The 27,502-nt window shown below is 58.6% G+C and overlaps 2 protein-coding genes across 13 annotated transcripts in view; one reads left to right on the top strand and one right to left on the bottom strand.

Moving 5' to 3' along the window:
• Positions 1 to 4,347: 4,347 nt before the first annotated feature.
• On the top strand, positions 4,348 to 18,520 carry TREH (trehalase). 2 transcript variants are annotated; one of them, XM_037505397.2, is made up of 16 exons: positions 4,348 to 4,376; positions 4,683 to 4,795; positions 13,322 to 13,422; positions 13,554 to 13,698; positions 13,768 to 13,855; positions 14,898 to 14,998; positions 15,138 to 15,230; positions 15,336 to 15,452; positions 15,548 to 15,670; positions 15,887 to 15,936; positions 16,028 to 16,222; positions 16,743 to 16,960; positions 17,225 to 17,336; positions 17,642 to 17,754; positions 18,058 to 18,108; positions 18,303 to 18,520. In XM_037505397.2, the coding sequence occupies exons 2-16, from the start codon at positions 4,788 to 4,790 to the stop codon at positions 18,453 to 18,455; spliced, it is 1,668 nt and encodes a 555-aa protein (XP_037361294.2). In that variant the 5' UTR covers positions 4,348 to 4,376; positions 4,683 to 4,787; the 3' UTR covers positions 18,456 to 18,520. The 2 variants fall into 2 exon arrangements, with proteins under 2 accessions (XP_037361294.2, XP_037361295.1); XM_037505398.2 differs by lacking the exons at positions 4,348 to 4,376; positions 4,683 to 4,795 and adding an exon at positions 7,134 to 7,248.
• PHLDB1 (pleckstrin homology like domain family B member 1) overlaps positions 17,883 to 27,502 on the bottom strand; it is a 45,645-nt gene continuing 36,025 nt past the window's right edge. For 5 of the 11 annotated variants that reach the window (XM_037505389.2, XM_037505388.2, XM_037505391.2 and 2 more), the window contains 8 exons: positions 27,365 to 27,467; positions 25,709 to 26,003; positions 25,530 to 25,620; positions 23,738 to 23,884; positions 22,027 to 22,143; positions 21,696 to 21,798; positions 20,817 to 20,902; positions 17,883 to 20,028 (listed from right to left, as the gene is read on the bottom strand). In XM_037505389.2, coding sequence (XP_037361286.1) covers positions 19,888 to 20,028; positions 20,817 to 20,902; positions 21,696 to 21,798; positions 22,027 to 22,143; positions 23,738 to 23,884; positions 25,530 to 25,620; positions 25,709 to 26,003; positions 27,365 to 27,467 — 1,083 coding nt within the window. In that variant the 3' untranslated portion in view covers positions 17,883 to 19,887. The remainder of the gene's footprint in view (positions 20,029 to 20,816; positions 20,903 to 21,695; positions 21,799 to 22,026; positions 22,144 to 23,737; positions 23,885 to 25,529; positions 25,621 to 25,708; positions 26,004 to 27,364; positions 27,468 to 27,502) is intronic. The other 6 variants (XM_037505385.2, XM_037505386.2, XM_037505392.2 and 3 more) reach the window with 2 other exon arrangements.

Raw genomic sequence — 27,502 nt, 5'->3', positions numbered from 1 at the left:
GCCCTTAAATATTGGGATATTTCACAAAAAAAATATGAATTCCGAGAACTAGGAAGATCTAGCAAATAAGGAACCCACATTCCTCACAGTAGCTACCCTTTGCCTCAGGACACTCCACAGGAAAGCACTTCCCAAGACTGGGGGGCCTCCATGGATCACCCCGCCTTGCACAGTTATGGTTATTTTCTTTATCCCCAACATATTTCACCCATTTGGATATTAGCATTTGTAAACCCTAATGGGGAACAAAGTCTTCTGCTTATATACAATGACCTGGGAGGGTGGTGTGAGCTGCTGGTCATGGTACAGACGTCCTGTGACCAGGTTCTGATTTAAAACATCACTCATGTTTGCAGGCTCACAAGCATTGCCAATCCCGCTGATGACGACCCGTGTGGAGAAACGTATTGGCTGAGTTGACGTCCCCTTGGGGATCTGAATTTTGCTGATACTGGGCTGTGGCCACCCAGCTCCTGGCTGGGCAGGGAGATGCCCAGGGGCCTGGACCTGGCAGACGCCCCAGCTCTGTGCCCTGTTCCCACGGAGAGAGGAAGTCACGGTGGTTGAGGTGAGAATAAGAGGACGGGCAGCCTGGGTGGGCAGAGGCAGCCACAGCAGCTGCAGCAGGCTGGTGCCAGGCCCAGATGCACACTTCACACCCTTTTTGCAAACATTGCTGTCATGTGCAGAAATACAGAAACGTGCAAAATCTGAGAGCAAGTGTTCAGGCGGCCTCCTGACTCAGCCCAGTCCAACCATGCACAACTTTCAGGCAACTGAGGGTTAAAAAAAAGTGTTTTGATCCACAGGTGGCTGTGGTTTGAGCAGGGGAGGGGGCAGGGGACTGAGGCATCCTTGTCTTGCTCTTGGCCTCAAGAGGAGAGGAGGCGGCAGCACTGGAGATGAAGTTGCACAGAAGCAAAGCCCAGGTTTGCTTTCCTATGGAGTGTCCCCCGCCTGCTTCCCACCCTTCCCTGCCACCCTCCCTCTCAGCCGGACAAGCTCATCAAGTCCCTGCTCATGCGAGCCGCGAAATCCCAGGGGTGTCTTGCCAGCTTCCACTGCCTCTCGGCCTGTCCTGCCCAGGGGTGGCCCGGAGGGGGCTGGACCTGAGGAGAGTGGGGATGCACCACAGGGCATCCGAGCCACCTCCTCTGCAGCCTCGGGCAGGTCTTTACACAGCTTGTGGGTGGGACGGCGGGTGGGCCGGCGCTGGGCAAGGGGCGTGCAGCGTGGGGCCCACTGTCCCCGGAACACAGAACAAGACTCCTCTCCTGAGCCCCAACCCACTCAGTGTCACCACCTGCGAGGTGGGGAGGCTGTGGTCCTCCTGCCTGAGGGTGGGGGGCGGGCATCATGATGCTCAAACCAGGCACCTCTCACCTGGAGCCCCCACAAGGGACGTGATAGCGATTCAGGATGTAGCTCTTCCCCCCACGCGCACAGAGAGGCTCCTGTTCCGGGCCCAGAAGTCCAATTCCAAGGCTAGGGTCTCAATGTTGCCCCTGGGGTGGAGCGGGTACCCCCTCAGTCCAGGCACAGCCCCCCACACAGCTGGGAGGGCTCAGGACTGGGGGTCTGGGAGCAGCACCGGCAGGTGCCCCCCGGAGGAGAGTGATGACCGGGTGTGAGTCACGTAGCTGTTCATCTCCAGGGTCAGAAGTGGGGGGTGGCTCCCTGCAAGTACTGCAACCATCAAAGGTGGGGTGCGGACCCTCGCCCCCTCCCCCACAGCGCTGACTTCTTGAGTAGGTCACTGATAACACCTGTGCCTGCCGGGCTCCTCTAGGGTCTTTAAGGCCCAATTAAAAACAAAGAATGTTCCAGGGTGAAATTGCGGACAGCTGTGAGTTCAGCGGCAGCTGGCGCTTGCCGAGCCCGCTCGAGCAGCCCCTCCGCCTTCCTGCTCAGCCCCCTCAGAGGGTGCTGGGAGACGGCTTTTCCCGAGCTCCCGGCTGTCGGGCTCCTGCAGGGCAGGCCAGGCGGCGCCCTCCTGGTTCTGTCTCTGGCTCCCCGAGTCGCCATCAGAACAACCTGGTTCAGGTCGCCCACAGCACGCCCACCAGGTTGGGGTAGGTCCGAACGCCGAGAAGGATGCGGCTCAGGCCACGCCTGGACGCCAGTGCCCAGCCCAGGCCAGCTCCCGCCGAGGCTCCGCTCTCCGCCTGCCCAGGTACCCGCCACCCCCGCTACCCTTGCGCCAGGCCCCGCCAGCCCCGCCATAGGAGTCTGGGAGGGGACAGCTCAGGTGGGCCCTGCCCGCCGCGTCTGCCTCTCACACCCAGGCCACGCCAGGGTGCCCCCACTGCTCAGGGTCCCCCACCCGGGCCTGGACCCCTGCACTCCCAGCCCCGCAGCCCTGGCCCCGCACCAGTAGTAGAACTCCACACAGCGCCCTCCTGGCACGATGAAGGGGTGTTCCGAGTAGATCAGAGAGAAGCGCTCGGGCTGGCTGCCCACCTCCGGCTTCACCTGGAGTCAGGAGACAGGGCAGGGGAGCTGGGCCCCTGGGGCTGGGGGCTGGAGGAGGCAGGGGCAGCGGCGGGTTTGGAGCCTGGCAGCCAGGACCCCAGTTCTGGCTCAGCCGTTGCTCAGCTGGGTGGCCTTGGTCAAGGCCTGGGCTGCTCCCCGCCACGGCGGCCTCTGGGGTCCCCCACACAGCGCCACAGTGAGTGGAGGCCCCACACCCAGCCTGCCTGGCAGGGCCTCACCCGCCAGCCACCACAGTGGGACCCAGGTGGGAGCCCTTTACCTCCACCCACCCCCATCGCCACCCCCACCCCAGGCCAGAGACTCAGGGTCCCCATTCTCTGCCCAGGGGTGGCTGAAACCCCAGCCCTCTCCCAGTGGGGCAGACATGGAGCCAGCGCACCAAGGGGCACCATGGTGGCACAGAGGAGGGCGGAGGCGTGTCCATGCCAGGCATTGCTGCCCTGCGTGCCCTCTCCGGCCCAGCGTGGGTTCAGTGGGGCAGGGTCAGCCTGTTGGTGACCCAGAGAGGAGCAGAGGGCCGGGCCCCGGGGGTCCCGCCGGCCCTGGGCGAGGCAGCAGCGCAGCTAGCAAAGGAGCTGGGAGGGCCCTCTGTGCCAGGGAGTGCCAGCGCCCTGGGGCCGGGCGGGAGGACGGGGCAGGTGTTCCTGGGCAGCCCCAGGCAGACCGCTGCCCTCTCTGAGCCTCGGGCCTGGGACAGACCGCGCCTCAGTGCCGAGCTGAGCACGGGGCTCTGTGGCAGCTGCTGTGCCGGCTGCTCCTGAGCGGAGACCTGGCCTGGGAGGCGCGGGGAAGAGTCAGCAGGGCAGAGAGCGACTCCCGCTGGCGTGAGGGGCAGACCAGGAGGTGACAGACCAGGCTGGGGAAGGATCCAGGGAGCTGAGGGGTTGGAAGGAGATACGCCCCTCCTCCCTCATGTTCTTCCTAGAGTGCTTCTAGGGCCCAAGTGCCAGACCCTGGTCACTCAGCCTGAAGGCAGTACCACTCTAGGGAACACCTCCCAGGCTGAGAAGTGCAGAAAACTGCGGGAGCAGCGCCTGGCTGCCATGCAGGCTGCCCTGTGGGATGAGAAATGTGCCTGGTTTGACTATGACCTTGACACTGGAAAGAACACAGAGGTTTTTTTTTTTTTTCCAAAGATTTATTTATGCATACAAGAACTGGGGTACAGGCCAGAGGAGTGGGGGGGAGAGAGGATTCACCAGAGACAGAGTGGGGAGCAGAACAGGCAGATCTACTGAAAAAAAAAAAAAAAAAAAAACTGCTGAGGGGAGCAGCAGGCGAGACAGGAGAGGTCAGTTGCGCCATGTGGGTTGTTCCCTGGCTGGCCTGGGGGATGGAACTCGTGCTGCAGAGGCTGCGGAAATAGCTTCATAGTGTTGCATCTTAACCCCTTGTGCTGCCAGGGAGGCCCAAGAACACAGAGTTCTACCCAACCAACCTCGCTCCTCTCTGGGCCGGCTGCTTCTCAGACCCAGAGGCCCCAGACAAGGCTCTGAAATACCTGGAGGTGAGGGCACAGTGGGGCGGGGCTGCTCCCCAGGGACAGGCCCACTGCTCTCTGCCTGACTGAGCAGGGACCCCTGGACAGGGGCAGCCCCGCCCCACTGCTGCTCCCTGGTCTTGGCCTGGATGCCCCACTGGCGCCAGCAGGGGGCAGCTGTGGGCAAGAAGAGCGGGCCCAGCCAGGGCAGCATCTGGCTTCAGGGGGCTCAGCAGCCTGGGTCCCCGTGCCAGCCTGCGCTCAGTCACAGTATTGTCTGCCACCTTCTAGGCCAAGCAGATTCTGAAGTACAAGCGTGGCATCCCGTCCTCTCTCAAGAACTCAGGCCAGCAGTGGGACCTCCCCAATGCCTGGGCGCCCCTGCAGGACCTGGTCATCAGAGGTAGGCAGGCGGGGACGGGGCCCACCCCAGGGCCTAGCCCCACAGGTGACGGTGAGGAGGGCGGAGGCAGGGGCCTCTCTGGCTCCTCTGCCGTCTCAGCCCCCTCGCAGCAAGCGTTCATGCCACCCGCCTGCTTCCCTCCCCCTTCCCGAGCCCTGGACTAAGAGCAGGCTGGCCTCGGGCTCCAGGCAGGAGGCCGTAGGCCCCAGGCCTCTGTCCCCCCTGGAGAGAGGAAGGCTCAGGCCTCGGCTTCCCCTGGGATGGGGGCTCTGGAGATTCAGGGCTGTGTCTGGGGCGGGGGTCCAGGTCTGGCCAAGTCTCGTTCACCTCGGACCCGGGAGGTGGCTTTCCAGCTGGCCCAGAACTGGATCCGCACCAACTTTGACGTCTACGCCAAAACGTCAGCCATGTATGAGAAGGTGAGCCGAGCGCAGTCAGGGGGTTCCTCCCGGTGGTGAGATGGGGGGAGCGTCAGGCTTTGTGAAGCCCAGGCCGGCGCCGCAGCGGCACCTGGTGGCCATTCTTGGGCACTGCATGGATGCGCGCTGAGGCCTTTCCTTCCAGCTTCCCCAGAGGGCCGGGTCGTGGGGATGTAAAACTGGTGCAGTTGCTGTGGAGGACTGACTACCCCTTCCTCAGAAATTAAATATAGTTACCACATGGCCCAGCAAGTCTTCTGGCTATAGATGGAAAAGAATGAAAGCAGGGACTTGAACACCCGTGTTTGTAGCCGCATAGCCTCACTAGCCAAAGCGCCTCCTGGAAGCAACCCAAGGGGTCCATTGACAGGTGAATTAACAATGTGTATTCATGCAACCGAATGTTATAAACCTTTAAAAATATGGTATTCCGATGTACCTTGAAACAGTATGCTAAGCAAACTAAGCCAGACAGATAGTACCAATATGGCGTTTCTACTTATGTGAAGTACCTAGAATAGGTAAAGTCCTAGAGCCAGAAAGTAGGTTAGTGGCTAGTGGGGCACAGGGGCTGAGGAGTTATTGCTGGATGTCAGTGTATGTGCGGGATGATCTTTTAAAAGGTTTAGAAATAGGGCTCCCGGTGGCGCAGCGGGAGCGCTGGTTGCGAGCTGCCTCTGCGGCGCCGGTTCGATCCCCGGCTGCTGGCCACCGGAGGAGGGTCACATGGCGCGCAGAGCCGTGCTAAGTGTACTTCGTCCTTCTGTGCTCTGCTCCCCGCTCTGGCTCTGGTGAATAGCGCTGACTGTACCCAGTGCATGTATAAACATAAATAAGCATGCTCTATAAGGTTTAGAAATAGGTGATGGTGCTAGTGCCACAACATTGTGAATATAATGAAATTTCAATATAATTGTTTAGAAATGGTTGGCACGGCAAATTTCATATACATTTATATTCATGATAAAAAATCCAAGAAGAATGGAGGCAGAGCAGGAAGGAGGTGGGCAACCAGAGCAGAGGTGACTTTTCGGGAGAGGGACGGGGGCTTTGTCAGGGGAAGCACAGGACTGGGTCCATCTGTCTTCCGGCAAATGTGTTCGGGCCCATGAAAAGCAAGTGTGAGTCACAAAGGCAAGGCCATGCCATCACCGATCTCAAAAGGTGGGGCTGGCAGAATGCCCCTGCCCTTGTGCCAGGCCCCTCCACCCCGCTGTCCTTTTAGGCCTGGATCAAAGCAACAGCCTCCTATTAGCCTCCTGGCCCCACCCTCCCTCTGCCCCTTCAACTCCACTTCCCTAATGCCAAGGTGGGGCGCTTCCTGGAGCAAATCTAATCCTGCTGCATCCACTCACAACTTTTCTGCGGGCACCCTCACTGGCGAACCTACTGCCTCCTTGACTTGGCCAAGGCTACTGGGGCCCATCCAGCCTATCTAGCATCCTTTACCCCTGTACAAAACCCCGAGTTCTACCTGGCCCAGGCCGAGTTGCTCATATTCCCTGAAAGGTATGCTCTGCAGACAGCAGTGTGGTTCCCAGCCCCCCTTTTTTAAAGATTTATTTATTTTTTATTTATACAAGAACTGGGGTACAGGCCAGATGCGCAGGAGGGTGAGAGGATTCACCAGAGACAAAGCGGGGAACAGAACAGGCAGGCTGACGAAATACACTGCTGAGGGGAGCAGCGGGCGCGACAGGAGAGGTCTGCCGTGTCATGTGGTACCCTCGCTGGCCAGCCAGGATCAAATTGGTGCTGCAGAGGCTGCAGACAGCTTCACAGTGCTGTGCTCAACCGCCTGCGCCACCAGGGGAGGCCCATCCCTTGGCAAACTTCTAAGTGACCTTCAGAACCCATTGCCAGTGTCATGACTATATTGGGTCTTCCTGGCTCTTCCCCAGACCGGATGGCTATGCTCTCCTGGCCCCCACAGCATTTCTCAGAGGTGATTGCAAGTATCATGCTGCACTCAGGACAGAATCTTGAATCACTGCATTTGAAGTGCTAATGGGAATGGTATCCTCCCCAGGTAATAGTTTGGGCATCTGGCTCATGAACGAATGGCCTAAGTATGTCCCTCACACTCAGAAGCCCACTCTCCCACTCTACCCCCACCATAGGACTCTGAGGGAAGCACCCAAGCAGGTGGCAACAGCTGAGACTGAAGCAGAAGAGGAGAAAAAGTACAAAGTGGGTTCAGGGAGACCTCTGTGAGTAGGAGTGGCAAGCAGGCCATGCATAGACCAGGTATACAGCCTCTTCAGTGGCCACGCCTCAAATATGGACTTTGGCTGCCTTGGCTAAGCAGGGGTGCCAGCCTGTGTCCAGGGAGCAGAGGTGCCTGGACTTGCTCACTCAGCCATCATGCCTGGGAAGATGAGGTTGCTGTTCCCACTGTTCCTGCTGGGGCTGGTGCTGGGGACCCAGCAGGCCCTCCCACCGCCCTGTGATAGGTAGGGGTGAGAAGGTGGCTGGGCAGGGGGCAGGAAGTCTGGGGTCTAGAGGTTGTGAGATCTTAGGGGCAAGGTGGGGGTGCACTTCCGAGGAAAGGAAGTGCATTAGACTTCCTGAGTAGCAGGCTGTGGGGGGGTGGGGCGGAGGGTGCACTAAATGTTAGTGCTGGGGAAAGACAGAGGAGCCTGCTGGCCAGAACCCACCCTTCCTCTCCCTCCCCTGTCCCTGCTGCCCTTCCTCTGCCCTCCCGCCTGCTGCTCCTTGAACTGGGCAGCACTCTTCCCAGGGTCGTTCTCCAAAACTTTCTACCCAGTTTCCCTAATATGGATGTGAGGGGAGCTCCTAGGAGCTTGAAAAGAACCTCTGGCCTCCGTTTGGGCAAGTCAAACCTCTTTCCTGAGCCTCAGTTTCTATCTCCAAATAATAGAGACCAGGGACCTGCCTCCCTGACTCACAGGGCATTGCCCTCTCTCATTCAACATGGATTTGTGGAGCTCTAGCTTCTCCTTGGGCGGCAGCAGTGAACAGGAAAAGCAAGGTCCCTGCCTTCATGGGCCTTACCTCAGCAAGGAAAGTGATGAATGACGGTAAATAACAATGAGATTACAAGTAAAGTGAAGTCAGGGAGCTGCTGGTGGGGTAAGCGAGGGTGTCTCTGGTGGGACGGGGAGGGAATTTTCCTCTGAGCAGCTGATGTTTGAGCAGAATTATGGAAGGAAGCTTCCCTGTGCGGGTCTGGGAGAAGGCAGCCCGGGCGTGGAAATTGCAGTGCAAAGTGTCCCCCAGGAAGGTGCTGCTCAAGCTCGCAGGCTTCCATTCAGCTCTGCCAGGCTCCAGGGCGGGCACAGCAAACACGGCCTTACCAGCTCGGTTATGTGGTATGATAGTGCTAAGAGACGATATTCATCTCTTGCTCTGAGCTGCTCCCAGGCACTCTGTCACGTGAGGCTGCTGTTGAAGGATCGGAAAGAAGGCTCATGTAGTTGAGGCAGAAGTGGGAACAGGCCAAGGCAGAAAAGGAGGCTCCTGAGAAGAGAACACCAGGGCTCGGGACCTGGTGGTAGACCCAGGAAAGTGAGGAATGGTTCAGCATGGGATGTACTCTGACGCTTGAGATGATAGGACTTGCCAAGGATAATTGGGGGGGCTGAGGGGGAAGAATATGCCTGGGGTCATTCGTCGGGGCAGTTTTTTAAAAAAAAGATTTTATTTATGAATACAATAACTGGGGTGTAGGCCAGAGGTGCAGGGTGGGGGGCGGTAAGAGGATTCCTCAGAGACAGAGTGGGGAGCAGAACAGGCAGATCTACTGAAATATCCTGCTGAGGGGAGCAGGGGGCGGGACAGGAAAGGTCTGCTGCGCCATGTGGGATCGAACTCATGCTGCAGTGGCTGGCTGCAGCGTGAGCTGTGTCTTTAAGCCCTGCGCCACCAGGGAGACCCCCAGTTATAGGGTTTTGTTCTGTGCAATATTACGGGGATTTCAGAGAGTCGGCATAATAGATGACCAAGTGTTTTGTTTAGGTTGTTGCCCCCAAAGTGGAAGTAGGTCCCCCAGCCACAGTGAGTTACTTGTCGCAGTGGTTATCAGTGTTTTCCCTGTAATATCATTATCAGTGGTTTCCCTGTAATAACTTAGATGAGCGCAGAGAAAGCAAGCGTGTCCGAGGGCAGAGTCCAACAGAGAACTCGCACCAGCTTCCAGTATCCACTTCCAGAACATTTGTAGAATGGCACTTAGTTTTTTTTAAAGACTGTCTTTTTTTTTTTTTCTTTCAAGATTCATTTATGCATACAAGAGCTGGGGTGCAGACCAGAGATGTGGGGGGTGAGAGGATTCACCAGAGACAGAGTGGGGAGCAGGACAGGCAGACTGACTGAAATACACTGCTGAGGGGAGCAGCGGGGGAGACGGGAGAGGTCTGCTGTGCCGTGTGGGTCAGCTCCCTGGCCGCGGATCGAACTCGTGTCCCAGTGGCTGGCGATAGCTTGAGAGCACGGAGACTTAACTCCCATGCCACCAGGGAGGCCCAGTGTGACCCATTTTCTAATAATTTATCTTTTTTTGATTGAAGTAGAATTGACGTGCACATCCTCTCCGCTTCAGTCATACAAGTGATTTGACATTTGTAAACTCATGGCCATGAGACATTTGCCGTCTTGTAGCAGTTTTCAAACTGGTGATAGTGCCCGTGACCCCGCGCTGTGCAGCACACCCCTGTGACTTGGTTTGTCACTGGAAGTTTGTGCCTCTTTAGCCCCCTTTATCCATTTTGCCCACCCCCACCCTCCTGCCCCAGCCACCTTCCTTGACCTCAGCTCCCAGGAGTAATCTCTAAGCTAGTAGAAGTGCCAAGTAGCAGGCGTGTCTTGGGTGGTCAGGTGATTAGAGGGTATCGGCCAACCTCCAGGCACAGGAGGGGCTGGAGACTGAGCTCACCCATGAGGCGAGGCCAGCAAGGCCGTGCCCGTGTCGTGGGACCCACGTGAAACCCTGGCGCCAGGGTCCACTGAAGCTTCTGGCCCATGAACAACTGCTGTGCTGGGTGGTGCTTCCTGACTCCAAGGGGAGAGGACATGGGCATTCTGAGGGTCCACTCAGACCTCACGCGCCGTGTCTTACAGAAATGAGCTGAGTGAGGGGGCTTGATTAGACCATGCCCTGAAGCCTACAGCGTCCACACTGACTCCAGGCAGCCGGTGTCACAACCGAATTGCTGTCACTCACCTTGAGAGTGTTCTGAGGCCTCCTCCGCCTTCCTCGTCTCGGGATGGGCCTGTGCCCCAGGAGAATTTGGATGTACCGTGTGATGTCTACTGCTTTAATCCCATTAGCTCATTTCCCCCCTGTTCTGTGCTAAAGGCTTTCTGTCCCGCCCAACAGGGGGGTTGAGGTGTGCGCACAGCTCCAGTGGGCTGGGCGCGGTGCTCTGTGTTGTCCACTACAGCCAGGGCCCTTTCTAGGCGTTTGACCTCAAGGCCTATTGTTACACAGAGATTAGTCTGCCAGGAGTCGTGGACCAGACAGTTCAAATACCCAGTAGGAAGCAGTTCCCCACAACTTTCCCAAATTAGTAGTTGGCACCTGCAAACTGGGAGCCAAAAGCCACGGGCATGCACCTAGGGTGCCCAGCTCGTATCATGTCGAAGGAAGATGCTGCTCAAGCTTGCAGGCTTCCATTCAGCTCTGCCAGGCTCCAGGGCGGGCACAGCAAACACGGCCTTACCATCTCAGGCATCCGGCATGATGGTGCTAAGAGACGATATCCATCTCTTGGTCTGAGCTGCTCCCCAGGCACCCGTGTCACGTGGGGCTCCCCATTCTCGTGCTCTACCCATCATTCACTCCTCCACCCTCCGCTGCTCTTTCCAGTTGTCGTTGATTTTTACCAAAATTGTCCACCTTTGGAAGGGGCTTAAATTTTGGCCACTGTGCTGTCTAGAGTGCTGGCAGCAATACCAGCCTGGCCTGAGACCCCTCAGCCCATCTGTCAAGGCTGGGGTCACGCAGGTGCAGCCGTGGGGTGATCCTACCACCTGTCTGCACAGCTGCATTCGTGTTGGCCGCTCTGGAGCCAGATGGGGTGTAGGCAGGAGTCGCCCATCAGGCCTTTAGGAATTCTGACATCTGTTTCAAAGGAGACTTACAGTCTCTTGCTTGGGGACCATCCCTGCTTCTGGCACCCCAGTGGCAGCCTGATCTTGGGGCCTCTGTATCAGGTAGGAATGTAAGTGGGAAGTGGATATAATTGGGTTAGGGGAAGAATTGTATCTCCCACCAGCAACCTCCCCACCCCCTCTCCCTCGGTTCCTAGAAAAGCAGATACACACACTCGGGCAGGCGTCACCAGCCCTTCTCGCCTTTGTCACTCCCTATTTTATTTTTTTTTATTTTTTTTTTTATTAATTTATACAAGCACTGGGTACAGTCAGAAGCGCGGGAGGGTGAGAGAATTCACCAGAGCCAGAGCGGGGAGCAGAGCAGGCAGAAGGACCGAAGCACACTGCTGAGGGGAGCAGCGGGCGGCGGGAGAGGTCTGCGCGCCATGTGGGACCCTCCTCTGGTGGCCAGGGAGCAGCCGGGGATCGAACCGGTGCTGCCGAGGCCGCGGGCAGTTTCGCAACCCAGCGCTCAACCGCTGCGCCACCCGGGAGGCCCCCTATTTTATTTGATTTATTTTTTCTATTTATTTTTTCCCCCAAAATCATCAGTTTTATTTATTTTTTAAAATTTTTTAAATTTATTTTTATATTCCCCATAAAATTGCAACCCCCTTACTTTGACCCCAATCCCTCCTTTCCCCGCCCCCACCCTCCATAGAGTGTCTCTGGTTCATAGTTTTTTGTTGATTTTGATTTTTACTTTCTTATAGTTATTCATTTTCCTGGTCCCTTATTTAGATTTTCTAGATTCCTGCTATGAGTGAGACCATCCGGTATTTTTCTTTTTCTTTTTGGCTTATTTCGCTGAGCATGATCCCTTCCAGCGCCATCCATGTTGCTGCAAATTCCATGAGTTTATCTTTTTTGATTGCTGAGTAATATTCCACTGTGTATATGCACCACATCTTCTTGATCCAGTCATCTATTTTTGGGCATTTGGGCTGTTTCCAAAGCTTAGCTATTGTAAACAGTGCTGCTATAAACATAGGGGTGCAGGTGCTCTTTGGAATTGATGTTTCTGTGTCCTTTGGGTAAATACCTAGGAGTGGAATTGCTGGATCATATGGAAGCTCTATGTTTAGTAGGTCCAGAAATCTCCACACAGCTCTCCATAGTGGTTGGACCAGTTTGCACTCCCATTTTTAGACAACAAAGGCTTCAGTCCCCTGTTCCAATTCTCTATCAAATTAGCACGCTCAGGGGGACCCCACCATCGCTGTCCATTCAGCACACTCAACACCGGCCTGTGGGTGGAGCCGTGGGCTGTCCTGAGGGGTGCAGTAGCTGGTTTCAGTGTAGCATCTTCTATTTTCAGCACTGGCATCTCTACAGTCAGGTACGAAAAGACCCTCTAACATGCCCTTCAGTTTCCCTAGTGATGCCACATGGGCAACCCTTCAGTAGTCTGGTTTTTTTTTTTTTTTTTAAGATTTATTTTTATACAAGAACCGAGGTACAGGCCAGATGTGCGGGAGGGTGAGAGGATTCACCAGAGACAGAGTAGGGAACAGAACAGGCAGATTTACTGAAAACACTGCTGAGGGGAGCAGCAGGCGAGACAGGAGGGGTCTGCCCCAGCATATGGGTATCTCTGCAGCCGGCGGGGATTGAACCCGCACTGCAAAGGCTGCGGACAGCTTCACAGCGCTGCGCTCAATCGCCTGCACCACCAGGGAGCCCCTGTTTTGTTTCGTTTTCACTGCCCAGCTGCCCATGCAGCAGTAAAAGCCCAAAGGTAGGGTATAGCGACTTTCGATTCTTCTCTTGCCACAAGGGAAACAGCAGGTAGAGTCCACTCAGCTGATGCAGTCTTACCTTCCTCAAAGATTTCCGTCAGCCTGTCTGATCTCAGTGGCCTTCCAGACAGGACACTGACCATTTGGGAATGGCCATCAGCAAAGCAAGGGGCCTGTTACTGGTCAGTAGAGTTGGTCCCAACATCCCTCAAGTTCTTCCAGGCTCCTCAAGTTCTTCCAAGGTCAGGCCCGAGGGAGAGAGGCTGCCTGCTCGTGACCGGGAAAAGTACTTCCTCCCGCTCCCGAGGGGCGTGGGCTTTTGCAAACCAGCTCTGGTTTATCAAGGAGCTCTTTGGCGCTCTCAGAGGTCTAGGAGCCTTCTCTATAACAGCGTGGCTCTGAGCTCACCCAAAGCATTGTGGGTATTTCAGCTTCCCGGAATAGTTTGCCCTTTAGTCACAGGCAGTGAACTGACACCCAAGAGCAAGCCAGTAACTGTGCCCCACATGGCGTGTAATCAAACTGCATCCAGAAACGTCCTGGGCTACCATCGCAAGGCCCACGCGCTTGGCCCATGTCCAGTCCAGGGAACGTGCCCCAGGCTGCAGCCGGCCTTCTGTCCTCACGGGGTCGTGGTGGCCTGACCTGTCAGTGGTCCCCTCTTTCTCCGCAGCCAGATTTACTGCCACGGGGAGCTCCTGCACCAAGTTCAGATGGCCAAGCTCTACAGGGATGACAAGGAGTTTGTGGACATGCCCATGAGCGGGGATCCAGGTGGGTAACTGGGGGCCCACCTTCTCCTGATCCTCCCCCTGAGACGGGGCAAAGATCAGGGAGAGAGGGGCCTCTGATCAGGGAGGGGTTCATGGGGTCCTCCTGACCCCTCCTTGCTGCCTGTTCCCCAGCGCAAATCCTCCAGCGCTTCGACGAGCTGGCCGCCGCCTACAACCACAGCATCCCCCGGGACGAGATAAAGGCATTTGTCAGCCAATCCTTCCTGGTCAAGGGGCAGGAACTGGACCCCTGGCTCCCTGAGGACTGGAGAGAGAGGTACCACCCTGGACAGGGATCTGGAGAGGGCCCTCCCGGCAGAGCCCCTCCCTGACCCCGCTCTTTCAGACCTCAGCTGCTGTACAATATCTCCGACCCCAGCCTTCGAGCCTGGGCAGAGAAGCTGCACAAGCTCTGGAAGGACCTGGGCAAGAAGGTATCTGGTCCTTGGCCTCCGCGGGGGGGATGGGTCTGGGAATCCAGCCTGCGGTCCACGCTGCCTCCAGAACAGACTGGGACTCGCTTTGTGACAATACCCACACCCCACCTTTGGGCCCTGAACACACGTGCTCTGGGAAGACGTTCTGGGGGGGGGGCACACCCAGCCTCCTCTGTGACCTGGTCTGCCCCTCACGCCAGCGGGGGTCACTCTCTGCCCTGCTGGACTCTTCCCCGCGCCTCCCAGGCCAGGTCTCCGCTCAGGAGCGGCCGGCACAGCAGCTGCCACAGAGCCCCGTGCTCAGCTCGGCACTGAGGCGCGGTCTGTCCCGGGCCCGAGGCTCAGAGAGGGCAGCGGTCTGCCTGGGGCTGCCCAGGAACACCTGCCCCGTCCTCCCGCCCGGCCCCAGGGCGCTGGCACTCCCTGGCACAGAGGGCCCTCCCAGCTCCTTTGCTAGCTGCGCTGCTGCCTCGCCCAGGGCCGGCGGGACCCCCAGGGCCCGGCCCTCTGCTCCTCTCTGGGTCACCAACAGGCTGACCCTGCCCCACTGAACCCACGCTGGGCCGGAGAGGGCACGCAGGACAGCAGTGCCTGGCATGGACACGCCTCCGCCCTCCTCTGTGCCACCGTGGTGCCCCTTGGTGCGCTGGCTCCATGTCTGCCCCACTGGGAGAGGGCTGGGGTTTCAGCCACCCCTGGGCAGAGAATGGGGACCCTGAGTCTGGCCTGGGGTGGGGGTGGCAGTGGGGGTGGGTGGAGGTAAAGAGCTCCCACCTGGGTCCCACTGTGGTGGCTGGCGGGTGAGGCCCTGCCAGGCAGGCTGGGTGTGGGGCCTCCACTCACTGTGGTGCTGTGTGGGGGACCCCAGAGGCCGCCGTGGCGGGGAGCAGCCCAGGCCTTGACCAAGGCCACCCAGCTGAGCAGCAGCTGAGCCAGAACTGGGGTCCTGGCTGCCAGGCTCCAAACCCGCCGCTGCCCCTGCCTCCTCCAGCCCCCAGCCCCAGGGGCCCAGCTCCCCTGCCCTGTCTCCTGACTCCAGGTGAAGCCGGAGGTGGGCAGCCAGCCCGAGCGCTTCTCTCTGATCTACTCGGAACACCCCTTCATCGTGCCAGGAGGGCGCTTTGTGGAGTTCTACTACTGGTGCGGGGCCGGGAGTGCAGGGGTCCAGGCTCCGGGGTGGGGATGGGGGGGCCCTGAGCAGCGGGGGCACCAGGGTGTGGCCTGGGTGTGAGGGGCAGAGGCGGCGGGCAGGGCCCACCTGAGCTGTCCCCTCCCCCAGGGACTCCTACTGGGTCGTGGAGGGGCTGCTCCTGTCTGAGATGCCCCGGACGGTGAAGGGCATGCTGCAGAACTTCCTGGCCCTGGTGCAAAGGTAGTGCGGGCACCTCTGGGCAGAGTGGAGAGGGGAACAGAGCGGGGAGCGGGCAGGTCTGGGCACTGGTGTCCAGGCAGCGGCATGAGCCCGTGTCCTCTGCAGATACGGACACATCCCCAACGGGGCCCGCGTGTACTACCTGCAGCGCAGCCAGCCCCCGCTCCTGACCCTCATGATGCACAGCTACGTGACTCACACCCAGGACCTGGCTTTCCTACGGTGGGCACCCCGCCCGTCTGCCCCCCCCAGCCCTGAGCCCTCCTAGCTGCGTGGGGGGCTGTGCCTGGACTGAGGGGGTTCCCGCTCCACCCCAGGGACAACATCAAGACCCTGGCCTTGGAATTGGACTTCTGGGCCCGGAACAGGAGCCTCTCCGTGAGCGTGGCGGGGAAGAGCTACGTCCTGAATCGCTATCACGTCCCTTATGGGGGCCCGAGGTGAGGCGGCTGGCGGGCGCCCAAGCTCATTGTGATGACGGTTGGGACATCTGAACACCCCCACCCGGCGGGAGCTCCATGGTCGGCCCCCTCGCAGGTGGGGACACTCACAGCCCTGGGCACTCAGGGGCTGCGGGGCCAAGAGGGCTCAGCCTCCTGCTTGGGCACAGAGGGACGGAGAGTCTCCTGGTGCCAGGCTGCCTGCTCTCCTGCCAGGCCAGAGTCCTACAGCAAAGACGTGGAGCTGGCGGACACCGTGCCGGAAGGTGAGTGGCTACTGGGTGAGGGAGGCTGGGCGGTGCTGGGGGCCTGCAGTGGCCGGGCCGGGCCCCACTTGCTGCGTCCCCACCCTCACAGACAGACGGGAGACTCTCTGGGCTGAGCTCAAGGCAGGGGCCGAGTCCGGCTGGGACTTCTCTTCACGCTGGTTCCTCGGAGGCCCCAATCCCGACTTGCTCAGCAGCATCCGAACCAGCAAACTGGTGCCCGTCGACCTCAATGCCTTCCTCTGCCAGGCGGAGGAGCTGATGAGCAACTTCTACTCCAGACTAGGTGGGCGCCCTCTAGGGCGGGGAACAACAGGGGTGCTTGTGCGCTTGGGCTGCTGCCTCAGCCTTGGCAACAGAACTGGAAGCAGGACCCCGGGGAAGGGCATCCGGCCTGTGCAAGCCCCACCCCTAGTGCGGCCAGGCCAAGATGCAAACAGCCCACTCTTGGCTTCACTCCCCCATTTTTTACTGGGAGGGCCTTTCAGGGCCCCTGAGAGGACACCTTAGTTCACCCATTCAAACTCCCTCCACTCCCTCTCCCTCTGCCCCCACGGCTGTGGGCCAGTGTCCCCCAGAGGAGTGCCCAGGGGAACAGGCCAGTGCAGGTCCTAGAGCAATACAGGGCCATTCCCGAGGAATGGCAGGTCCTAGAGGCCTGAAAGGTGTTGGGCTCCAGGCAGGATGCCCCCTGGGTGCTTGGTATTTTTATAGCGCTTGGAATGAGTGGGAGGTGGCCAGCGTAGAGTTCTCAAAGCGTGGAGCCCCGGGCCCTGGTCACTCAGCCTGAAGGCAGTCTGCTCTAGGGGACACCTCCCAGGCTGAGAAGTACAGAAAACTGCGGGAGCAGCGCATGGCCGCCATGCAGGCTGTCCTGTGGGACGAGGAGCAAGGCGCCTGGTTTGACTATGACCTTGACACTGGAAAGAAGAACACAGAGTTCTACCCAACCAACCTCGCTCCTCTCTGGGCCGGCTGCTTCTCAGACCCAGAGGCCCCAGACAAGGCTCTGAAATACCTGGAGGTGAGGGCACAGCGGGGCGGGGCTGCTCCCCAGGGACAGGCCCACTGCTCTCTGCCTGACTGAGCAGGGACCCCTGGACAGGGGCAGCCCCGCCCCACTGCTGCTCCCTGGTCTTGGCCTGGATGCCCCACTGGCGCCAGCAGGGGGCAGCTGTGGGCAAGAAGAGCGGGCCCAGCCAGGGCAGCATCTGGCTTCAGGGGGCTCAGCAGCCTGGGTCCCCGTGCCAGCCTGCGCTCAGTCACAGTATTGTCTGCCACCTTCTAGGCCAAGCAGATTCTGAAGTACAAGCGTGGCATCCCGTCCTCTCTCAAGAACTCAGGCCAGCAGTGGGACCTCCCCAATGCCTGGGCGCCCCTGCAGGACCTGGTCATCAGAGGTAGGCAGGCGGGGACGGGGCCCACCCCAGGGCCTAGCCCCACAGGTGACGGTGAGGAGGGCGGAGGCAGGGGCCTCTCTGGCTCCTCTGCCGTCTCAGCCCCCTCGCAGCAAGCGTTCATGCCACCCGCCTGCTTCCCTCCCCCTTCCCGAGCCCTGGACTAAGAGCAGGCTGGCCTGGGCTCCAGGCAGGAGGCCGTAGGCCCCAGGCCTCTGTCCCCCCTGGAGAGAGGAAGGCTCAGGCCTCGGCTTCCCCTGGGATGGGGGCTCTGGAGATTCAGGGCTGTGTCTGGGGCGGGGGTCCAGGTCTGGCCAAGTCTCGTTCACCTCGGACCCGGGAGGTGGCTTTCCAGCTGGCCCAGAACTGGATCCGCACCAACTTTGACGTCTACGCCAAAACGTCAGCCATGTATGAGAAGGTGAGCCGAGCGCAGTCAGGGGGTTCCTCCCAGTGGTGAGATGGGGGGAGCGTCAGGCTTTGTGAAGCCCAGGCCGGCGCCGCAGCGGCACCTGGTGGCCATTCTTGGGCACTGCATGGATGCGCGCTGAGGCCTTTCCTTCCAGCTTCCCCAGAGGGCCGGGTCGTGGGGATGTAAAACTGGTGCAACAGCTGTGGAAAGCAGCTTCTTCCAAAGAGGATCCCATTTCTTCCTTCCCCTGAAGGACTGGGGTGGTGGGACTGGGGTATCTCCTGACCTTAGCACCTGTCCTCTTGTCCCTAGTATGACATTGATAAAGGCCAGCCAGGTGGTGGAGGGGAGTATGAAGTTCAGGTAAGTGGCTGACATCCCACATCCATGGCTCTCTTGCCCCCTGAATGGATCCTGTTCGTGTTACCTCGCTGTGTGTGGGTCCAAGGGGAGTACCCTGAGCGGTGCCTCTGGTGGGAGATCCCACAGCCTCATGCGAGGACTGGGGCGGGGGTGAGGAGTCTTCCATCTTGTCCATTGGCCGTGTTTCTCTCCAGACGGGGTTCGGCTGGACGAACGGAGTAGCCATGATCCTCCTGGACCTCTATGGTGACCAGCTGACGTCAGGAACCCAGATGGCTTTCCTCGAGCCCCACTGCCTTGCATCTGCGCTCCTGCTCAGCCTCCTCCTCAGCTTACTGGCACAGTGATGGACCTCACTGCTGGGTCTGCCTTCGCCTCCCCAGGCTCCCAACTATTAAATCTGTATGAGCCTTGCCTGCTCCCGCCTCTTCATCCTCCACTGCTTGAGACCCCATGTCCTCCTGCTCCCCAGCCAGCGGCGTGGGGACAAGGTAAGGACCTGAGGTCATGGGTTGGGGGCCCGGGTCCTTTCTGGCACATTTAATAAGAAGGTGGAAATCCTGCTTCGTGAGACAACGTAGCTTGCCCGCCCCATGTAACCCAGCCCCGGCCCCACATCACCTGGCTTCCCAAACATACTCCAAATGCTTTATTGTTTTGCTGAGATGCTTACAAACACTGAAAAACACCCAGCCCGGGCCCAGCAGCCATGGGGCCGGCGCTGAGGAGGAGGGCAGGGAGCGGGGCTTAGTGTTAAGGCGTGAAGGGCTGAGGCCAGATGGTTGGCTGCCTGGTCCTCTGCTTTCTGTTTCCACCCTCTGCTGAGGCTGAGAGCAGGCAGCCGGATTGGGGGCCCTCCCGCTCTAGTGCGTCCTCTCTTGCTTGGGCTTTCCCCAGGGAGCCTCTGAACCATCCTCCGTCCCTGTCAGCACCTCAGTCCTGCAGAGAACCCCGAGGACGGCCAGTCCATGTGCCTCGCTCCTCTGGTATCTAGATTCCCCTGTTTCATCCCTTCTGGCTCTAAGCAAGGCACAAGTGGAAGGGAGAGGTTGGACTGGGGGGCTGGCAGGCTGCGTGGCAGGGCCTGGAGATGCAGGGAGCAGGGGCCCAGTCCTGTCCCCCAGCACTAGTCACCCAGGGGCCTGGGCTGGAGAGATGGTGGCACGCACCTCGGATGGGGCTGCAGCTGCGGCAATTGGTATGTAACCACGGCAATGCAGCAGTTACTACGGGGACCACGGGCTGGGTCTGCAACAAGGGGTGGGGCAGGAACCTCAAGGGTGACACCCGAGGTCACTGGCCCTTGAGCAAGTAAAAAATATAAACGGGGGAACAGGGTAGAGCGAGGTTCGAGAAGTACACTGCCTGAGCTGTCACCCCACTCTGGATGTCACTCTGCTCAGCGCCCGAGGCCTGCTGGGCAAGAGGGGATCTTTGGCAGATTCTGGTACCATAACTTGTCCTTAACAAATGAGAACACAGGCTGGGGAGCACAGGCGCCAGGGGAGAGCTGAGACGTCTGTGACAGCTCCTCGGCTCTGGCCCAGCCCCTGAAAGGGCATTGCGAGGTCTGGGCTCTTTCTCCACGCTCTAGGTCCGGCTGGCTCTTTGAGGGGCCCAAGCTCGGAAACTCACAGAGCTGGTCATTACGAAGTCGTTTTGTACAAAAGCCCACGGCTCTCCTGAGAGGCCCGTGGCCCAGCACACCGCGGCCTCCAGGACCAAGCCGAGCAGCAGCGGGTGGGCCCAGGGTGGCCTGAGGTCCGAGCTCCACTCAGGTCAGTTCATGAACTGAGTGTAGCCCTCAGCCCCGGTGACGATGACGTCCATCCAGATGCGCATGGCCTCCGCAGACGGTGCCACCATGTAGTAGAGCCGGTCGTGGGTCTTCACGCAGAAGGTGAGGGCTGGGTTCGGGCTCTGCCGAGGAAGAGAAAGGTCTGAACAGGGGGTCCTCAATGTCCAGGAAACTTCCCCTCACTGGCCTCCCTATCTGCCCCTCCGCTCCCTCCCTCCAGGACGCCACCGAGCTCGGGGTCCTGAGTGGGGGCAGGATGTGGGCTCCGCTGAGACAGTCCCTTCCCCCACCTGGGCATCCCTGGCCCCTGCAGGGCCATACGCTGTCAGTCGGGGTACTGTTCCTTGGTACCCCCAGGTCCAAAATGAATATGCAGAGAGGACCAGAGTATCCTCTCAACAGAAGAGGCAGATGAAAAAAGCTACAAGTGGGGTGCTGGGCCCCAGGACAGGGGCAGGCATCTGGGGCTTAGCAGAAAGGAGGCTATGGCCTTAGGGTGGACGCAAACATCTGCCTGTCACCCCTCCCCACCCAGGCCGGGCTCCTACTCCCCTCTCAGCCATCCTGTCCGCAGGGCCGGAGGGAGGCCTCTGGGGCTTCCTGCCATCCACCCTCATGCCTCAGGCCCCGGGGGGATGGGGCGGGGTTACAGGGAGAGTAAAGAATCAGGGGAATGGGTAGAGGCGGCGTTAATGTATGGTAGTTCTGGTTACAGGGAAGTGGGGAGAGGTACCTCAGTCACCATAGTGAAGCTGAAAAACCTCTTCTGGGAAGGGGAGAGGGAGAGAGGAAGAGCAGGTTTACAAAGAGAACAGGAATGGGTCCAGGCCCCCAAAGAGGGGACGCTGGAGACCTTTGCTCCTGTGGCCTCAGGGCCCACCCGGTCCCAGGGCTGCCCTCTGCCCCTCACCTTGGCCGCACTGCGCAGGTGGTCGTAGTACACTTCCTCGATGGCCTGGAAGTAGATGACCCCCTTCAGCTTCGTCTCATGCTTATCTGCAAAGGAAAGAAGGGCCAGGCTGAGGCCTGTCGTACTTCAGGTCAAGATCTGTTCAAATGGAGTGTCCCTGCCTGGGAAGCGGGGTGCCTCCCAAAACTAAGACAGAGCAGGGCCCTAAAGATAGGGTCAGCCTCACAGAGATGCAGAGGAGAGCGCCACCGAGGCACCACTTCCCACCTACCTGGAGAAACAGGTAGGCTAACAAATGGCAGGTGGGGTGTGTCCCGTCCAGCCCCTATGGATTTGCCTGTAGCCGCCGGGGTTAGGAAAGTGGTTGCCCTTTGAGCCGATGATGACGCTTACCAGAATGTTATCTTACACACGGACAAAACAAGTGTATGAGCTTCATGTCAGCGGTATTTGCAGTCACGTAAGATTGGAAACCACCCAGCCAGCCAGCCATTAAGTCTCAGTCTTTGCGGGAACTTGCCCAAGGGGAGTCCACGGGGCCTGTGCACGCACAGCATGCATCTAGAGCATGCCCGACAGGCTTTGTTTTAATTCCTCGGTCAGTACCTGCCTTCCCAACAAGCAGCTCCAGGGGACAGCAGTGGCTGTCACACTTATCACAAAAGCCTAGAACAATGCCTGGAACTTGTTAGGTGCAGAGCAACATTGCCAAATGAATGACCCAGTAAGTGGAGGCAAACCAGGCCCCCACTGCGTTTTCAGGGAGGGAGGGGACAAGCCTGGGTACTCACTCAGCCTTGGCCTCTTTCCAGCAGGCCAGCTGGCCCAGGTGAGACAGCCTGGGGGGCCCAGTTCTGTCTCAGACTTGTGAGAACTCACCCACGTAATAGGAAAGGGTGCGCTTGAGCCGGTCGAACACAAACCAGCGCTTCTTCCAAGATTTAATCTTGCCGCCCATCTTTACCAAGTAGCCACGGCAGACCTGGTGGGAAGCAGGAGTAAGGAAGGACCCCGAGGCACGGTCCCTAAGTCTTTCTTCCCTGAGCAGCTCCAAAGGTGCCATCCCTAGCCTCTCTGCAGCATACCAGGTCCTGGGACAAGTGCCTCTGGTGTCAGGGCAGGCACTGAGGCCACTATTCCAAGGCCCTAGGAGATGCCTCTCACCATGGAGTCCTCTCCCCAAGCCCCCAGGGCCGTGTGCGTCCTGTACCTTGCTGCTGAGCACCACGTGCAGGCAAGTATCAACGCCATGGCCTGAAGACTCGATGTGGGTCTTCAGGTCAAAGTCCTCCTTCCGGATGGGCAGGTAGCGGGTCAAGGGTCTTGCCTAAGACAGAAGGTGGGATCAGCAGGTAGCCTCTCTTCCCCCGTCTCCCTGTCCAGGCCCCTTGAGTCCTGAAACCCCCAACAGCCTGCCCCCACCCCCTCCCGTGACGGCCACTGTGCTGAGACGTGGGGCAAGAGCAGAGATCAGCATGCCTGTGCCGGCTACCTCAGTCTGGGAAAACTACCAAATGGCTCTAGACCTTGGTTTCCCCACCTGGACCAAGACACAGCCAGCCTTGTCTTGTCCCTGACCACCTCCGCCCTCGTGGACTAAATGGAAGGAAGCAAAAGTCCAGCTGTGAACATGCTCTGGGAGGAATAATCCCGAGCTTTTCTGTTTGTGACCGCTGTGGGGCCCTGTCTGGGTCACGTCCCCTCTCTGGGTGTGTTTTCTTGTTTGTAAAAATAAGGGCTTTGAACTACTGATAATCACTAAACTCTATTCCACCTTAAAAATTCTGCTACAAACTAGAATTGTCAAGAGAAGAGTATTAGGATGGCAAGAAAACAACACAAATTATTTTAAAAAACACAACTTCCAGGGCCTCCTTGGTGGCTCAAGGGGTTAAGATGCAACCTACAAAGCTGTCTGCAGCCGCTGCAGTGCGAATTCAATCCCCAGCCAGGGAGCAACCCACATGGTGCAGCAGACCTGTCCTGACTTGCCCCCTGCTCCCCTCAGCAGTAGATTTCAGTCGATCTGCCTATTCTGCTCCCCACTCTGTCTCTGGTGAATCCTCTCTCTCTCCATACCTCTGGCCTGTACCCCAGTTCTTGTATGCATAAAGAAATTTTTGGGAAAAAATAAAAAAAACACCCATAACTTCTAGGGAGTGCCCCAAAGACTCTGCCCACGTCCCATAGCAGACCTGACTGAGGCGGGAAAGAGAAGCTGGGCATCTGACAGATCCCAAGCAAAGGTTAAACAGCCGCTGATTATTTCTTAGCTCCCAAGCCTAACGAGGTGGTGACCCATTAAATTTCTTTTCACAGCAGGAAATCAGGGAGATCCCCCAAGATCCCCACCCTGGTGAGACCTACAGAGAGGTCCAATAGGAAGGGGCAGCCTGTCTGAATCCCACAGGCTCCTGTGGCTGCAGGGTGGGGTGGCATGGGATCTGGACCAGAGAGATGGGTAGGTTTCCAAGCCTCCCAGGGAGAAACTAGTACAAATCTGTCTTGGAGATATAAACAAAGTCAGGGTGAGGCCATGTGCTGGTGGTGGGGGCCTGGAGTGGGAAAAGCCCCCAGGAAAGGGCCAGGACAGCCATGAACCAGGCACAGGATGGCATCAGGGAAGCAGGAAGGAGGTACGGGCAGCTCACGAAACAGAGATGAGGCCCCTGAGAAGGACCGAGGGGAGCCTCCTTGATTCTCAGCTCCCCTCCCTGGGAGGCCTTTCCAGACCCTCTCCTCTGACCCTGGATGTCTGCCCCAATGGGTTTTTGTTCCCTGAGGCCAAATAAGTTTCAGGAAAAGTCAAGAACAGTATTTTCAGGAGCCATACAAGTTTTACAGACCAGCAGGGGAATCCTGGGATAGCCCTAGCCCTCCACAGCACCACCTTCAAGGCAATCCACCCATCACCCACTGACCTGGGAAAACTGCTTCTCCCGCATCTTGACTTCCTTCTCCACCAGCTGCTGCCTCCGGGCACTCTCGCTCTGCAACCTCCGTTCCACCTGTTCCCTCCGCCTCCGCTCCTCCTCCAGGGCCTGCCTCCGGAGCTCCATCTCCCGCTCCTGCCCCCCCAGTGCCCCCAAAGCCAGGGGTCAGTACTGAGGCATGTTCCCCCCACCCGTGCAACCCCTCCTCAGGCTGGAGGGCAGAGCTGCAGGAGGCACCCAGCTCCGAGGGCAGCCTGACGCAAGGACCCATCAGCCTCAAAACCCACCCACTTCAAGGGCCTTGGAGAAGAGCTTGTTTTAAAATGAGACCCTCCTGGCTTCTGCCAGGCCCTGCTACCACCCAGAGTTCTGTGACTCTGACAATCATTTAAACTCCCTAAGCCTCAGCTACCTCATCTGTAAAATGGTGCTCCTGATGGACTAAGGTAAAACAAAATCCTGTATGTAAACGCCCATCACTCACTCCAGCAGAACAAAGTGCTCAACAAATAAATGGGGCACTTATGTTTATCTGAACTTAGAACAGCTGCTTCTGACAGCTAGTACAACCCACTTCCCTAATCACTAGGGCCCTTAGAAACTCCAGATTGGAAACATTTGTTGCTGAACTTCAAATTTTAAGGGAAAAAAATGAACTTACGAAAGCCATTATATAAAGATTTTTAAGGTCATTAGAAGAAATCATTAAATCTAGAGCCTGTTGGTGGTGTTTCATATCTTCATCAATAATGCCGACCTTGGGCCTCCCTGGTGGCGCAGCGGTTGAGCACAGCGCTGTGCAGCATTACTCAGCCTCCGTGGCGCGGGTTCGATCCTGGCCAGCCAGGGAGAGGCCCACATGGCGCAGCAGACCTCTCCTGTCTCGCCTGCTGCTCCCCTCAGCAGTGTGTTTCGGTCAGTCTGCCTGTTCTGCTCCCCGCTCTGTCTCTGGTGAATCCTCTCACCCGCCCTCACATCTGGCCTGCGCACCAGTTCTTGTATGCATGAATAAATAAATCTTTAAAAAAAATAATGCCAACCTTCGTATCTTTAACTCCCACTTGCCATTTCTTCCTGGCTCAAAACAGCAGAATCCCCTCTCTCCATTTGTCAAGAGCTGTCTGCAAACCTGCCCTTCACGTGCATATGACTAAGAGCTGTTCCTTTCTGGTGGCCTGGCTGCCGACTTCTCCCTGGGTCCTGCCCTTACCTCAGACCCAGCAGCTTCTGCTGACCCTCTGAGTCCTCCCATGCACGGCTGCCTCGGCCGGGTAAATTGCTGGCGCCTCTGTGCTGGGTCCAGCTCCAGGCCCACGTGAAGGAAGAGTGACTTCCCTCTGCCCCCGCCACTCTCCCGGGCGCCCAGCCAACACTGCTCTGCCTCGGACATGCACCAAGGGACATCTTCTGTCCCTTCCCCTCAACCCCCGGTTCCTGCTTTTCCTAACCACCCCCAAGAGGAATGACCTGCCACTCAGACGCACGATCGAAAGGCCTGTGCTGGCCAAAATATCAGCAGAAGTAAACACACAGCCTGGAAGTTCCCACACAGGAAATTCAAGGCTAGACAATGGTTACCGCTGCCTCCTCCTTTCTAAAGGCTGTGAGACCTGTAATCTCACCAAGCTCCCTGCCCCCCACCCCCCCTTGAGGAACACAATCTTTCCAAACTCTTTCTTCCTCGCTAAAGTGGGTGAAAGGACTGAGGGTGGAGCACAGCCCCGGGCAGGTGTGCGTGTGGCGAGGGGGCAGCTCTGAGGCCCCGATCAGTCAGTCTCACCCTGGACTCCATGAGCCGGCTCTTCTCCGCGTGAGCTTCTTTCAGCATCTTCTCCATCTCCTCGATCTTCCCCACATCCAAGCCGCTCGTACTGCGGAGGGGGGAGGCAGGTGCATCTAGAAGCCGCAGAGGCCCGGGGCAGAGGTAGGCCCTGGCGTGGGGGAGGGCGGGGTCAGTACCTGGACATGTTGTCGGGGGAGCAGGCAGAGTTGGCCCCCGTGGAGATGCTGGTGTCCATGCTGTCGGAGCTCTCTAGACTCAGCGTGTCGTAGGCGTGCTCACCCTCCTCCCCGCGCTCCCGCCCAGCCGGCAGGTGGTGCAGGATGGAGTGGTGCATGAGTGGGGGGAAGCCCGAGGGGCCTGCCGGGAAGGGGGCTGCCCCATGCAGGGCATCCCACTGGCACTGGGCCTCGGCTGCTGCTTTCTGCTTTAGCTCAGCCAGTCGCCGCCGCTGCTCCTCAATCACCTGCTGCCCTGTGAGAGGGACAGCAGGGGTCACAGTGGGCACCCACCCACCTGGGGAGGACAGGGTTGCATTACAGACAGAGGGGAGAGCCAAGCAGGCAGAGGTTAACACGGGCGCCCCTCACCCCCCACCAGTTTCCCTGAAGCCCCCCACAGCCCCAGGTTCGGCTGCCCAGCCAAGGCTTGTCGCCTGCACGACGGGCCCCAGGAGCCCAGTCTGGTTGCAGCGCTTTCTGCATCCTGAGCCCACACAGGACACAGAACCTGCCCAGGTGGCGCCCCAGCGGCATGATGGCTAGGTGGCTCCAAGGCCTGATAGGTGAGCAGGACACATGCACCCATCCTGCCTGCTGGGGAGGGGGAAGGGACGGAAGACGGGACTCCTAGGAGGACCCGGCATCAGTGCAGACCCAGCAACAGTGCAGAAGCAAAGCAACAGCAGCAGGAGAGGACAGACAAGGAGAAGCACAGCTGAGACCAGACAGAGCTCAGCTCGAGGGGCGAGGCCAGCCAGAGACCCCAACCCAGCTCAGCCTGGAGCCATCATGCGGAGGCCGGGTGCAGGCAGGGGCTGCCTGGCCAGAGCCAGGGCCTCAGTGACCTACGCTCTACCTGCTGGGTCGTCGGTTGGGAGGGGCTCAGCGGGAAGCAACTCAACTGGTGTGGGGGGCCCCCAGGCAGAGTGGGGAGTAGAGAGACACAGAGGGGATGAGAGGAGAGAGAGCACAGGCATGGGCTTTCCAAACAACCAAAATGTAATCAAGCAACAAGGACTCTTGGTTTCCCAAGCCAGTGTCTCAGGGCACGAGGCCATGAAGCCATCCCCCTGCCTCTGGACAGGGCGGAGTTTGTCCTTGTCTAGTCAACAAGCATGTCCCCTGCTTCCTGGGCTCGTCAAGAAACATCTCCCATGGGCCTCCCTGGTGGCGCAAGGAGTGAAGCACAGCACTGTGAAGCTATCCGCAGCCTCTGCAGCACGAGTCCTATCCCTGGGCCAGCCAGGGAGCTACCCACATGGCGCAGCAGACCTCTCCTGACTCGCCCGCTACTCCCCTCAGCAGTGTATTTCAGTCAGTCTGCCTGTTCTGCTCCCTGCTCTGTCTCTGGTGAATCCTCTCACCCCCTGTACCTCTGGCTTATACCCTGGTTCTTGTATGCATAAATAAATCTTGAAAAAAAAAAAAAAAACCCCAGACCCCCGGCACCTTGAGCCCCCTGTCCTTAGTCTTTCAATAAATATCCAGAAAGTTCTTTGGGTGTCTAATCTAAATTCTTTCTGCTCTTGGATTAAAGGGCGTGGACGAGCACGGTAGAGGACTAGGTCCAGGGTCGCCCGGGGGAGCAAGACAACTGGCATTGCAGCCACTCACCCTTCTGCTGCAGGGCCAGCTGGCGTTTGGTCTCAATGTCCTGCAGCGTGGCTGCCAGGTTGCGAGGAAGGCTGCCTGTGCCATTCTGGGCAAGCAGAGCGCTCTGCAGAGGGAAATGGAGCACTAAGGCCAGCGCTT

Source organism: Talpa occidentalis, unplaced genomic scaffold (assembly GCF_014898055.3).
Source record: "Talpa occidentalis isolate TD23 unplaced genomic scaffold, MPIMG_talOcc4v2.1 talOcc4.12, whole genome shotgun sequence".
Classification (NCBI taxonomy): domain Eukaryota; kingdom Metazoa; phylum Chordata; class Mammalia; order Eulipotyphla; family Talpidae; genus Talpa; species Talpa occidentalis.
This window is presented reverse-complemented; position numbering and strand designations above follow the sequence as displayed.